The 12,668-nt window shown below is 44.2% G+C and overlaps 1 protein-coding gene across 1 annotated transcript; it reads left to right on the top strand.

Moving 5' to 3' along the window:
- Nucleotides 1-4,539: 4,539 nt before the first annotated feature.
- Nucleotides 4,540-8,523, top strand: LOC123074696 (uncharacterized). The gene is made up of 6 exons (XM_044497470.1): nucleotides 4,540-4,822; nucleotides 5,183-6,039; nucleotides 6,116-7,664; nucleotides 7,750-7,848; nucleotides 7,925-7,993; nucleotides 8,088-8,523. The coding sequence occupies exons 3-6, from the start codon at nucleotides 6,601-6,603 to the stop codon at nucleotides 8,308-8,310; spliced, it is 1,455 nt and encodes a 484-aa protein (XP_044353405.1). The 5' UTR covers nucleotides 4,540-4,822; nucleotides 5,183-6,039; nucleotides 6,116-6,600; the 3' UTR covers nucleotides 8,311-8,523.
- The last annotated feature ends 4,145 nt before the right edge of the window (nucleotides 8,524-12,668 follow it).

The raw sequence follows: 12,668 nt of genomic DNA, 5'->3' as shown, positions 1-12,668 counted from the left end.
AACTCCTGGATGAAAGCTGCAATGGACCGGTCTCTCCTGGTGCTGATCATCTCCCATTGCTCATCTCGGTGCCCACATATCTGATAGATAGTGTCCGTCAGATCCTATTTGTAGACTTCTCCAATTCGTCCCATAGCAATGTGGGCTGCCATGCTCTTGCCTAGACTCCAGGTGGGTGCATCAAAGGAAAACTCTATGGGCTCAGTGACTGGCGTGAATGTCCTTCTTGGAACTTGAACTCGAATCATCCAACGCTCCTCTTCTGGTAAAGTGGCGGTGTAGGTCCCGGTGAAGCTTAGTATTCTGATGTTCAGGTACATAGTGACTTCCTTCAAGTGTCATCCAAAAGGTGTGTCTTCATCCGGTTGTGCAAACTTGTTCCTTGAGTCCGCCATCCTAAAGGGTAGAACATGGAGAGGGTCAGAAATGGGTAGAGAAGAGTGAGCTATGGCTCATCTTAGTGGCCGTGTCCTACATTCAACGTGTGCTCTGATACCATCTTGTAGCGATCCGACCTTAGACGGTCAAATCTCTGTGTTCAGTGTCATCCCTGGATCGGTAATGCTGACACACACAATACGAAGGATTTATAACAGAGTAGCAATCACACATTTATTACATCGAATGTCTGAAAAGAGAAGTTATTACAATAAATATGGCTTAAGGCCATCTAAATAAGATAACAACGGAAGGCTTGGAAGATAAAGTGAGTCCATCACCTCCAACGGCGTAGCTGAGTGAACGACAACGACCTATAGCACCTTACTTGTCGTCTGAAAAGTCTGCAACATGATATGTTGCAGCCCAAAAACGGGTCAGCACATGGAATATGCTGGCAATATAACACAGTAGAGCAATGAACAGATAAATGCTATCATGCTACCTCTTGAGCACTGCGTTGGTTTTTCCTTGAAGAGGAAAGGGTGATGCAGCAAAGTAGCGTAAGTATTTCCCTCAGTTTTTGAGAACCAAGGTATCAATCCAGTAGGAGGCTACGCGCGAGTCCCTCGTACCTACACAAAACAAATAACTCCTCGCAACCAACGCGATAAGGGGTTCTCAATCCCTTCACGGTCACTTACGAGAGTGAGATCTGATAGATATGATAGGATAATATTTTTGGTATTTTTGTGATAAAGATGCAAAGTAAAATAAAAGCAAAGTAAAAAGCAAAGGAAATAACTAAGTGTTGGAAGATTAATATGATGAAGATAGACTCGGGGGCCATAGATTTCACTAGTGGCTTCTCTCAAGAGCATAAGTATTTTACGGTGGGTGAACGAATTACTGTTGAGCAATTGAGAGAATTGAGCATAGTTATGAGAATATCTAGGTATGATCATGTATATAGGCATCACGTCCGAGACAAGTAGACCGACTCCTGCCTGCATCTACTACTATTACTCCACTCATCGACCGCTATCCAGCATGCATCTAGAGTATTAAGTTCATGAAAACAGAGTAACGCCTTAAGCAAGATGACATGATGTAGAGGGATAAATTCATGCAATATGATAAATACCCCATCTTGTTATCCTCGATGGCAACAATACAATACGTGCCTTGCTGCCCCTACTGTCACTGGGAAAGGACACCGCAAGATTGAACCCAAAGCTAAGCACTTCTCCCATTGCAAGAAAGATCAATCTAGTAGGCCAAACCAAACTGATAATTCGAAGAGATTTGCAAAGATAACCAATCATACATAAAAGAATTCAGAGAAGATTCAAATATTGTTCATAGATAATCTTGATCATAAACCCACAATTCATCGGTCTCAACAAACACACCGCAAAATGAACATTACATCGAATAGATCTCCACGAGAGAGGGGGAGAACATTGTATTGAGATCCAAAAAGAAAGAAGAAGCCATCTAGCTACTAACTATGGACCCAAAGGTCTGAGGTAAACTACTCACACTTCATTGGAGAGGCTATGGTGTTGATGTAGAAGCCCTCTGTGATGGATGCCCCCTACGGCGGAGCTCCGGAATAGGCCCCAAGATGTGATCTTGTGGGTACAGAAGGTTGCGGCGGTGATATTAGGTTTTTGGCTCTGTATCTGATCGTTTGGGGGTACGTAGGTATATATAGGAGGAAGGAGTACGTCGGTGGAGCAACAGGGGGCCCACGAGGGTGGAGGGCGCGCCCTGGGGGGGGGGGGGTGGGCGCGCCCTCCTACCTCGTGGACTCCTCTTTTGTTTCTTGATGTAGGGTCCAAGTCTCCTGGATCATATTCTTCCTAAAAATCACGTTCCCGAAGGTTTCATTCCGTCTGGACTCCGTTTGATATTCCTTTTTTGTGAAACTCTGAAATAGGCAAAAAACAGCAATTCTGGGCTGGGCCTCCGGTTAATAGGTTAGTCCCAAAAATAATATAAAAGTGGATAATAAAGCCCAATAATGTCCAAACCAGTAGATAATATAGCACGGAGCAATCAAAAATTATAGATACGTTGGAAGCGTATCATATCACTACATGCAAATATGGCTGGTGGAGGCTCTATGGTTATAATGTTTTGCGAAAAGCCAATTTTTCCCTACAACAGAGGAATATATTTTATTTAACTATCATGGTGGTTGAAACATTGAGAATGGTACCCCCATCTCAATCCCAATTAAAAGTGTACATTATCAACCCAACAAATTAATTTAGAGTGATGAGATCAAACCAATAATTCAAGTACCAGATACTCAAGTTGTCCATAATCGGGGACACGGCTAACCATGATTAGTTTGTACACTCTGCAGAGGTTCGCGCACTTTTCCCCACAAGACTCGATCTCCTCCGTTGGATTTCTCGCACTACATGGTGTTTGAGAAACGGATGACCGAGACACAGTTTTTCAGAAGCATTAACTCTAACCCCGGGAAGACAGTACCAACCTACATCCCCTACATCTGCTAGCCTACCACTCGAAGAGGTCACGCAACATACTCAACTATGATAGAGCCCATAATAGCTTGTGGCTGCACACGGAAGTTTCTAGCATGAATAATCTTATGATCCCTTTGAGCCTGGGTTGCGGACCATAGGAGGATCACACGGTATGACCCCGGGATCTCCTAGGACAACACTGGTATAACCCCAGGTGCCCTAAACCAACAATCCACCTAGATGTGTATTAAAGTTGCCACCTTAAGTTAAACCATTAAATAAACAACCTCACATCTGTCATGGATACACTCAAACCCAATCCACGTCTATGAGCATAGCATAGCAATACGAGCATAACGTAGAAGTGACTCCCAAGGGTTTGATAATAAAACGGGTAATAGGTTCTACCTCATCACCTACTTCCCAATACCCTGAAGTTAATCACATCCTAATCATGCAGTGTTTGATGATTTTCACTAATGCATAAAAACTGGGTATGAAAAGAGTATGATCAATGTGTTACTTGCCTTGCTGACGATCTACAAATTCTAGTGACTCGTAGTAGCACGCTTCGCACTCCGGAAATTCTATCGCAAACAAACAATAGCATACATAAGCACTCAAGCAAAGATGCACGGGTAAAACTCAAATAAGATGATATAACCAGAAAGTTGAACTGAAGAACTCCGGTTTGCAAAAAGAATCAAATCAAACGGAGCAACGAAACTCAAACTACGAAAGAAACAAGATCCGTTTACTAATCTGGACTAAAGTCAAATTTTACAGTACCAAAATCTTGTTCAAGTTGGTTAAACAAAAAGAAGGCTTCGAGGCGAAGATCTAGGCGCTTGTTTCACCTGATTTGGATAAACGAGCGAAAAGATAAACTAAATCGAAGATCAGGGCAGAAATCGCGATCGAAAATAATCGCGGGAAAAACCCAAAAAACGAGACGAACAGGCTAAAGAACGAACGTTCGCTGTCTGCGGCTAACTGATGAACAGCGTTCGTTAAAATGAACATACGGGCGAACGTCCGCTATTTAACTAAACCGAAGATAAACCGAACAAAAACCGATCTAAATAAAAAACGATCTAGGGTTTTTCTAAAAAACCCGGGGTTAACCGAAGTAAACCGACCAGTCAACGGCGGTGGGGTCAACGGCTAGATCCGACGCGGCGGCGGCGACTCCGGCGACGGTGGGCGGCGGCACGGCGATGGCGGCGGGAGGCGGCGACGCGAGCGGCTAGGGTTTCGGGGGCGCGCGGGCTGGCGGCGGTGACTTGGGCCTCGGGCGGCGGCTTTTAAAGCCGAGAGAATTCCTTATTTGGCCCATTCTTAAAATCTACTTCCCTTTTTTACCCTAAAAATTTTATTTTTCCTTTTTGACACCACAACTTCATTTTCTTCCTTCTTTGACACATCTGCCAGTTTTTGCCGTTAGCAACGTTAACTGTGACTGGAAATGTCGTTCTTACTCCTGCTAGGACACTGAAAAAAAACTGGTTGAGCGAACCGTCAGGCGCTGCGCTGGGTCAACCCCCCGATCCCCTCCCTACTCTCCTCGATTCCCCTTTCCCTCGATCCCTAACCCTAAAAAAATCACGGATGGAGGAGGGCGTGGCCGATGCTGCTACTGGTGGCGGGATGGACAGCGCGGTGGAGGGCGTGGCCGACGCTGCGCCGGTCTCGGCCTCGTTCGGCCATGGTGGGGAAGCGACGGGCGGCCATGGCGGGGAGGCGACGGGCGTCCATGGCGGGGAGGCGAAGGGCGTCCATGGCGGGGAGGCGGAGGGAGTTCCAGGCGCGCCACTGGAGGACGTCCATGGCGGGGAGGCGGAGGGAGGTCCAGGTGCGGTGCCGGAGGGCGGCCAAGGCGGGGAGGCAAAGGGAGGTCCAGGTGCGACGGCCTCGGATGCAAGTGCTCCGGCATGGCTACAAGGGTAAGTGCCTGTTTTCTCTATGTTTGAGTATTTGCTACCATGATACGTCCTTGAACGAACATATTACTTAGAGATGGATCCAAAATGCAACATATTTGCTTCACCTTCCTTGACATGATTTTTCTCAAAATGCAACACTATGTTCATATTAAAAAGTGTACTTGAGATGGATCGAAGATGCAACACAGTAGTTAGAGATGGATATTTGTTGCTGCCAAATCTACAATGAAACAATAGACAAAGATTATGTTCATATAAAACAAATATGTTATATTGGATAATTTGTTTACACATGTCACATTTTTTATTTAAAACATGAAGTAAGTATGTTCATGCACAATTGATCTTTTGCTTTTACAGGATGGATCCAAATTCAACATATTTGCTGAAAATCAAATTGCTTGGCAACCCAAAAAAGCTAGGAAGGATATCAAATGCTTTTGTTATGATAAGGTTATTGATTCCGACTTAACAAATTATAAGGACTTGGTTGAATCAATCGTAGAGCAGTACTCGCCTCGCTATTTGGAAGTTGCACATGTTCAGTACTACGATCCTTTTCTTAAAATCTACCCAGAAGTAACATCTGACCAGGAATTGGTGTCTATGTTTGAGAAACTCTCTAAGACAAAGGTTGTGCACTTGTTTGTTGCATATTGTGATCCATCTGAACCATATGAGCCTATCACAGAGTGGCATATTGATGTGCATATCCAACCTAGCAACACAGAACAAGACGATGATGATTATCTTCGCAACCCAATACCTGAGAATGAACATGTTGGTGTTGATGAGGAAAATATTTATTTAGACGATGATGATTATGATAAATTAGATCCTCTTATCATGGTTCCCTGTTCCGTTAAAGAAAGGGACGAAGACTATGTTCCTGATCATGAGAGCGAGGATGAGAGCGTGGATGAGAGCGAGGATGAGAGCGATGAGGAAGTAGAGGAAGATGAGGAAGTGCACGAGGCAGAGCATGCACCACATTTAGAATATGATAAATTAGATCCCCAATGACCGAAGGAAGAAAATATCCCAATATGGCAGAGTTTAAGTTGGCGCTTTCTCAACATGCAATCAAACATGAATTTGAGTTTAACACCGAGAAAAGTGCACCACATAGGTTCAGGGCTTATTGTTCAAGAAGGGATGAAAATAAGTGTCCATGGAGGATATATGCTTCTACAATGGAAGATGGGTGCACCGTAATGGTAATTTCTAACTTTACTCATGTGTGCTTAAATTGTTAAAAGATCTTTACTAATCATCTATGTTTGTCTTTTGTAGGTGAGAAAGAACTCTTGTGGTCATGATTGCTCAAGTACAAAAAGGAAAAAGAAGATAAAGAATGCAACCAAGTGGTGGATATGTGAGCACGTGAAGGATTGGCTAATTGATGATGCAACTCTAGGACCAAAGGCATTGCGAAAGAAGCTTAAAGAGCACCATGGAATCAACATCAAGTACAAGAGAGTATACATGGGTAAGCTGCTAGCCTTGAAGGAACTATATGGTGATTGGATACAAGCTTTGATAATTTGTATAGTTTTAAGGCACAAATTGAAAGGTGATGCCCCGGTAGCATAGTGATAATTGAGCACCACACAATAAAAGATAAAATCAGATTTAAGAGATTTTTTGTCGCTTTGAAGCCTTGCATCAACGGGTTCCTTAGTGGTTGCAGGCCATACTTGGTAGTAGATAACACCTTCTTGACAGGCAGATTCAAGGGGCAACTGGCTAGTGCTACCGCCGTTGATGGCCATAGTTGGATGTATCCAGTTTGTATGGGTGTTTTTGATTCTGAAACTAATGAGAACTGGATCTGGTTCATGCAATTGGTTAGGCAAGCCATAGGATCCCCAAGGGGTTTAACCATATGCACAGACGCTGGGCAGCCAGTGATGATAGGTGTAAAAGAAGTGTTCCCAGAGGCTGAACATAGGGAATGTATGTTTCACTTGGTGTCCAACTTCAATAAGAAGTTTCATGGAAAGGTTTTTGATGACCACCTTTGGGCTGCTGCTTACTCATGGAACCCATATTTATTTGAGAAAAATTGGGTTGCAATGGACATAGCAAAGCCAGCGGCAGCTGCACTTAGGAAGTGGCACACTAGGTTGTGGTCTAGGTGTCAGTTCTCAACAATTTCCAAGGTGGATTATGTTACAAACAACTTGGCTGAGTGCTTCAATAATTGGATTAAGCATCACAAGTCCTTGAACTTGGACGACTTCTTTGATAAGCTTAGGCAATTGATTATGATCATGTGGAACCGAAGGAGAAAGGTAGCAAGAAAGTTAGTTGGGTTGATTCTTCCCCACATAATTAAGAAGTTGAATGCAAAGACCAGAGAATTAAACTTGGAGGTGGTTGAAAGCTCAGAAGAAGTTGCTGAAGTAACCGCATTGGGAGGCAGCGGCTTTAGGTTTGTGGTCAACTTGCTTGACAGGACATGTTCTTGTAGACAATGGGAAGTTTCTGGCCTTCCTTGCAAACATGGTCTAGCATTTATCACATCTCTTACCAATGCACGCATAGAGAACTATGTGGACTCGTGTTACTCCATTCACAAATTTAGAGCAGCTTATGACCAATTAATCCCTGCCATGGTTGACAAGAACCAGTGGCCTAAATCAGACCATGGATTCTTCATGTTTCCACCACTACTAAAAGCCACAGCGGGTAGGCCTAAAACTGAGAGGTATAAAGGCTGCAGTGAGAAGAAAAGAAAAAGCGGCCAACACTTATGCCCTATTTGCAAGGACTATGGGCATCATTGGCACAAACGCAAGAAGGGTAACCCAGATGACATTGCTGCTATTTTAGCTGTGAGGTAATGAATTTTATTGTATATTGCATCACTTGCATTTTTTTGGTAAAAACCATACATGTTAACTACTTTTTTGTTGCTCATGTAGAGGACCACCAAAGAAGAGGACAAAGACCACCAAATCAGCTCAATCATCAATTGTGCCTTGCGAGGATGATTCTCCATCAGCCATGCGTTTTCCGCCAAGGTTAGCAACAACCATGCTCATAATTAAATATAATTAATTGTGCCTTTGTGTTCTAAGTGCATTCTTCTCACCATAGCCAAATCTTGGAGAAAACAACCAAGCAAAAAGGGAAAGGTGGTAAATCTGGATCCGGAGGAGCAAAAAGGTAACCTATGGTAGTTTCGAAGTTGTAATGTTATGTTATGCATTGTTCTATTGTTAACTTGGGCTACCTGTATGTCATGTATGTGTATGTTTAGATCAAGAACACAACCCATTTGTGGCGAACATGATGTCGCCAAAAAGAAAACACATGTTGCTGTGAAGGTACATGCCAAAAGAAAAAGCAAAGAGGTTGCTGGAATTACTCCGCACCTTCCGATGGTGCCACTTGACAGCCCTGCAATGGGTACACGCAGCAAGAAATTCAACCCAGCTAGCCCTGCAATGAGCACACGAAGCAAAAGGAGACTTAGTTTGTGATTCTCATGTCATTACTTTCCGTATCATGTTTCATTTTGAAAACTGAGTTGTTTATGTGATATATGTGTGGACCTTGGCTCTTTACGTGCTATATGCGACCTGTTGTGAACCCTCTTTACGTGCTATATGCGACCTGTTGTGAACCTGGGCTATTATGTCATCTTTATGTGAACCTGGACTATTGTATGCCACTTTTATGTGAACCTGAATGTGTGTAGATGACCAGCTATGTGGGATGTTTGCATATATGTGAACCTGGAGCAATTATGTGTGTTTTTTGTGCATATGTGTACTGTACAGGGGATATGCCTCCAAAATACAAGGGAGGATCTGTCCAAATTTTCAATTGAAATTTGTGCATGTGTGTACTGTACTGTACAGGGGATAATTGCAGATTTTGTTTCATTTGGTAATATATTCCAGTTCATATTGCCACTGTTTTGACTTCCATTTTGGTCACAAAATACACCAGGGGTAAAATGGACTTTTCATGTTGTATTTAACGGTGTTAGTTGGCAAAACTGACGGAAATGTCATAGAGGGAACAAAATGAAGTTTGAGTGTCAGAAAAGGAAAGAAATCTTTTAGGGCCAAAAAGGGAACCAAAATTTGGGATGTTACAATCTATCCACACTGTCAGCAGTTCTTCTACGAGTAGCTGAAAGTAAATGTCGATGTCATTTTCAGGTTGCTTCGGGCCTTGGATAATCATTGACATCATAATGTATTTTTTCTTCATACACAACCAAGGAGCTAGGTTATATATGCATAGAAGCACTAGCCATGTGTTGTGATTGGTGCTCATATCGCCAAAATGATTCATCCCGTCAGTACACTCCCCGAGCCTTATACTTCTAGGATCCTTGGCAAAATTTTCAAACTTTTTGTTGATTAATTCCCACCGAGCCCCATCTTTCGGGTGCCTCATATACCTATCCGCAATTCGCTCATCATGATGCCACCACAACCTCTTTGCCTCTCCAGGGTTTGCAAACAAACGCCCCAACCTTGGAATTAAAGGCAAGTACCAAACAACCTTGAACGGGACTCCTGTCTTGATCTCGTCGTCCAATTTGTACTTGTCCTTTGCTCTCCTGCGCTTGTATCGTGCATGCTTGCATGTGGGACATGCACGATAATCTTTGTACTCACCACGGCACAATATACAATCATTCACACAAGCCTGTATCTTCTGTACTTCAAGTTCCAATGGGAAAACAATTTTCTTCGCTTCATTCATGCTTCTGGGGAGCACATTATATTCCGGAAGAATATCTTTGAAAATACCTAAGTTCTCTGTGAAGCCCTTCTTTGATAGACCATTTGCTGCTTTAAATTCGGGAAGCGCCAGGGTGGCACTCAACCTGGAATATTTCTTTTGGCAACCTTGATACAAGTGTTTTGGCATATCCTTGTACCCAATCATATCCTTTTCTTTGCCCTCGAAATCTGCAATCATAGCAGCAAAATCTGGCATATCAAGATCGTCGTCATCTTCGTGGACGTCTTGGTTTTCCAGTGGGCGTTTCGGCTTTCCGGTGTTCCATTGGTAGCTTGACGCCTCTGTTGGGGAACGTAGCAGAAATTCAAAATTTTCTACGCATCACCAATATCAATCTATGGAATAACTAGCAATGAGAGAGAGGGGAGTGCATCTTCATACCCTTGAAGATCGCGATGCGGAAGCGTTGCAAGAACGCGGTCAGTGGAGTCGTACACGAAGCGATTCAGATCGCGGCCGAATCCGATCTAAGCACCGAACAACGGTGCCTCCGCGTTCAACACACATGCAGCCCGGTGACGTCTCCCGTGCCTTGATCCAGCAAGGAGAGAGGGAGAGGTTGGGGAAGACTCCGTCCAGCAGCAGCACAACGGCATGGTGCTGATGGAGGAGCGTGGCACTCCAGCAGGGCTTCGCCAAGCACTGCGAGAGACGAGGAGGGAGAGGGGTAGGGCTGCGCCAAGACAGAGGGAGACTCATGTCTTCTGCAATCCCAAAACCTCCACTATTTATAGGAGGAGGGGAGGAGGGTGTGCCCCCTCTAGGGTTCCCACCCCTAGGGGAACGACAGCCCTAGATTAGATGGAGGGGGGCGGGGCGGCCAAGAGGGGGAGAGAGGGGGGCGCGCCCTAGGGTGGGCCTTAGGCCCATCTGCGCCTAGGGTTTCCCCCTTTCCCCTCCAAGCTGCGCCTTGGGCCCTAGTGGGAGGCGCACCAGCCCACTCAGGGGCTGGTCCCTTCCCAGTCTTGGCCCATGCAAGCCTCCGGGGCTGGTGGCCCCTCCCGGTGGACCCCCGGAACCCTCCGGTGGTCCCGGTACATTACCGGTGACGCCCGAAACTCTTCCGGTGGCCAAAACCTCACTTCCAATATATAATTCTTTACCTCCGGCCCATTCCGGAACTCCTCGTGACGTCCGGGATCTCATCCGGGACTCCGAACAACATTCGGTAACCACGTATATCTATTCCGTATAACCCTAGCGTCATCGAACCTTAAGTGTGTAGACCCTACGGGTTCGGGAACCATGCAGACATGACCGAGACGTTCTCCGGCCAATAACCAACAGCGGGATCTGGATACCCATGTTGGCTCCCACATGTTCCACGATGATCTCATCGGATGAACCACGATGTCGGGGATTCAATCAATCCCGTATACAATTCCCTTTGTCAATCGGTATGTTACTTGCCCGAGATTCGATCGCCGGTATCCCAATACCTCGTTCAATCTCGTTACCGGCAAGTCACTTTACTCGTTCCATAATGCATGATCCCGCGACTAACTACTTAGTCACATTGAGCTCATTATGATGATGCATTACCGATTGGGCCTAGAGATACCTCTCCGTCATACGGAGTGACAAATCCCGGTCTCGATTCGTGCCAACCCAACAAACACTTTCGGAGATACCTGTAGTGTACCTTTATAGCCACCCAGTTACGTTGTGACGTTTGGTACACCCAAAGCATTCCTACGGTATCCGGGAGTTTGCACAATCTCATGGTCTAAGGAAATGATACTTGACATTAGAAAAGCTCTAGCAAACGAACTACACGATCTTGTGTTATGCTTAGGATTGGGTCTTGTCCATCACATCATTCTCCCAATGATGTGATCCCGTTATCAATGACATCCAATGTCCATGGTCAGGAAACCATAACCATCTATTGATCAACGAGCTAGTCAACTAGAGGCTTACTAGGGGACATGTTGTGGTCTATGTATTCACACATGTATTACGGTTTCCAGTTAATACAATTATAGCATGAACAATAGACAATTATCATGAACAAGGAAATACAATAGTAACCATTTTATTATTGCCTCTAGGGCATATTTCCAATAGTCTCCCACTTGCACTAGTGTCAATAATCTAGTTCACATCACTACGTGATTGTAATGAATCCAACACCCATGGGGTTTGTTCATATCTCGCTTGTGAGAGAGGTTATTAGTCAACGGGTCTGAACCTTTCAGATCCGTGTGTGCTTTACAAATCTCTATGTCATCTTGTAGATGCAGCTACCACGCGCTACTTGGAGCTATTCCAAATAACTGCTCTACTATACGAATCCGGTTTACTACTCAGAGTCATCCGGATTAGTGTTAAAGTTTGTATCGATGTAACCCTTTACGACGAACTCTTTTACCACCTCCATAATCGAGAAAATTCCTTAGTCCACTAGTTACTAAGGATAAGTTCGACCGCTGTCATGTGATCCATTCCTGGATCACTATTGTACCCCTTGACTAACTCATGGCAAGGCACACTTCAGGTGCGGTACACAACATAGCATACTGTAGAGCCTACGTCTAAAGCATAGGGGACGACCTTCGTCCTTTCTCTCTCTTCTGCCGTGGTCAGGTCTTGAGTCTTACTCAATACTCACACCTTGTAACACAGCCAAGAACTCCTTCCTTGCTGATCTATTTTGAACTCCTTCAAAATCTTGTCACGGTATGTATTCATTTGAAAGTACTATTAAGCGTTTTTGATCTATCCTTATAGATCTTGATGCTCAATGTTCAAGTAGCTTAATCCAGGTTTTCCATTGAAAAACACTTTTCAAATAACCCTGTATGCTTTCCAGAAATTCTACATCATTTCTGATCAACAATATGTTAACAACATATACTCATCAAAAATCTATAGTGCTCCCACTCACTTCGTTGGGAATACAAGTTTCTCATAAACTTTGTATAAACCCAAAATCTTTGATCATCTCATCAAAGCGTACATTCCAACTCCAAGATGCTTACTCCAGTCCTTAGAAGGATTGCTGGAGCTTTGCATACTTGTTAGCATCTTTCAGGATTGACAAAACCTTCTGGTTGTATCACATACAACCTTTCCT

The sequence above is a fragment of the Triticum aestivum genome, chromosome 3D (assembly GCF_018294505.1).
Source record: "Triticum aestivum cultivar Chinese Spring chromosome 3D, IWGSC CS RefSeq v2.1, whole genome shotgun sequence".
Taxonomy (NCBI): domain Eukaryota; kingdom Viridiplantae; phylum Streptophyta; class Magnoliopsida; order Poales; family Poaceae; genus Triticum; species Triticum aestivum.
The sequence above is the reverse complement of the archived record's forward strand: the minus strand, read 5'-3'. Positions and strand labels throughout refer to the sequence as shown.

Excerpts from the sequence above, each read along its gene's own strand:
- LOC123074696 (XM_044497470.1), top strand. The coding sequence starts at position 6,601 with ATGTATCCAGTTTGTATGGGTGTTTTTGATTCTGAAACTAATGAGAAC. Across the intron at positions 7,665-7,749 it reads GCTGCTATTTTAGCTGTGAG|AGGACCACCAAAGAAGAGGA; the intron begins GTAATGAATTTT and ends TTGCTCATGTAG. Across the intron at positions 7,994-8,087 it reads GGATCCGGAGGAGCAAAAAG|ATCAAGAACACAACCCATTT; the intron begins GTAACCTATGGT and ends GTGTATGTTTAG.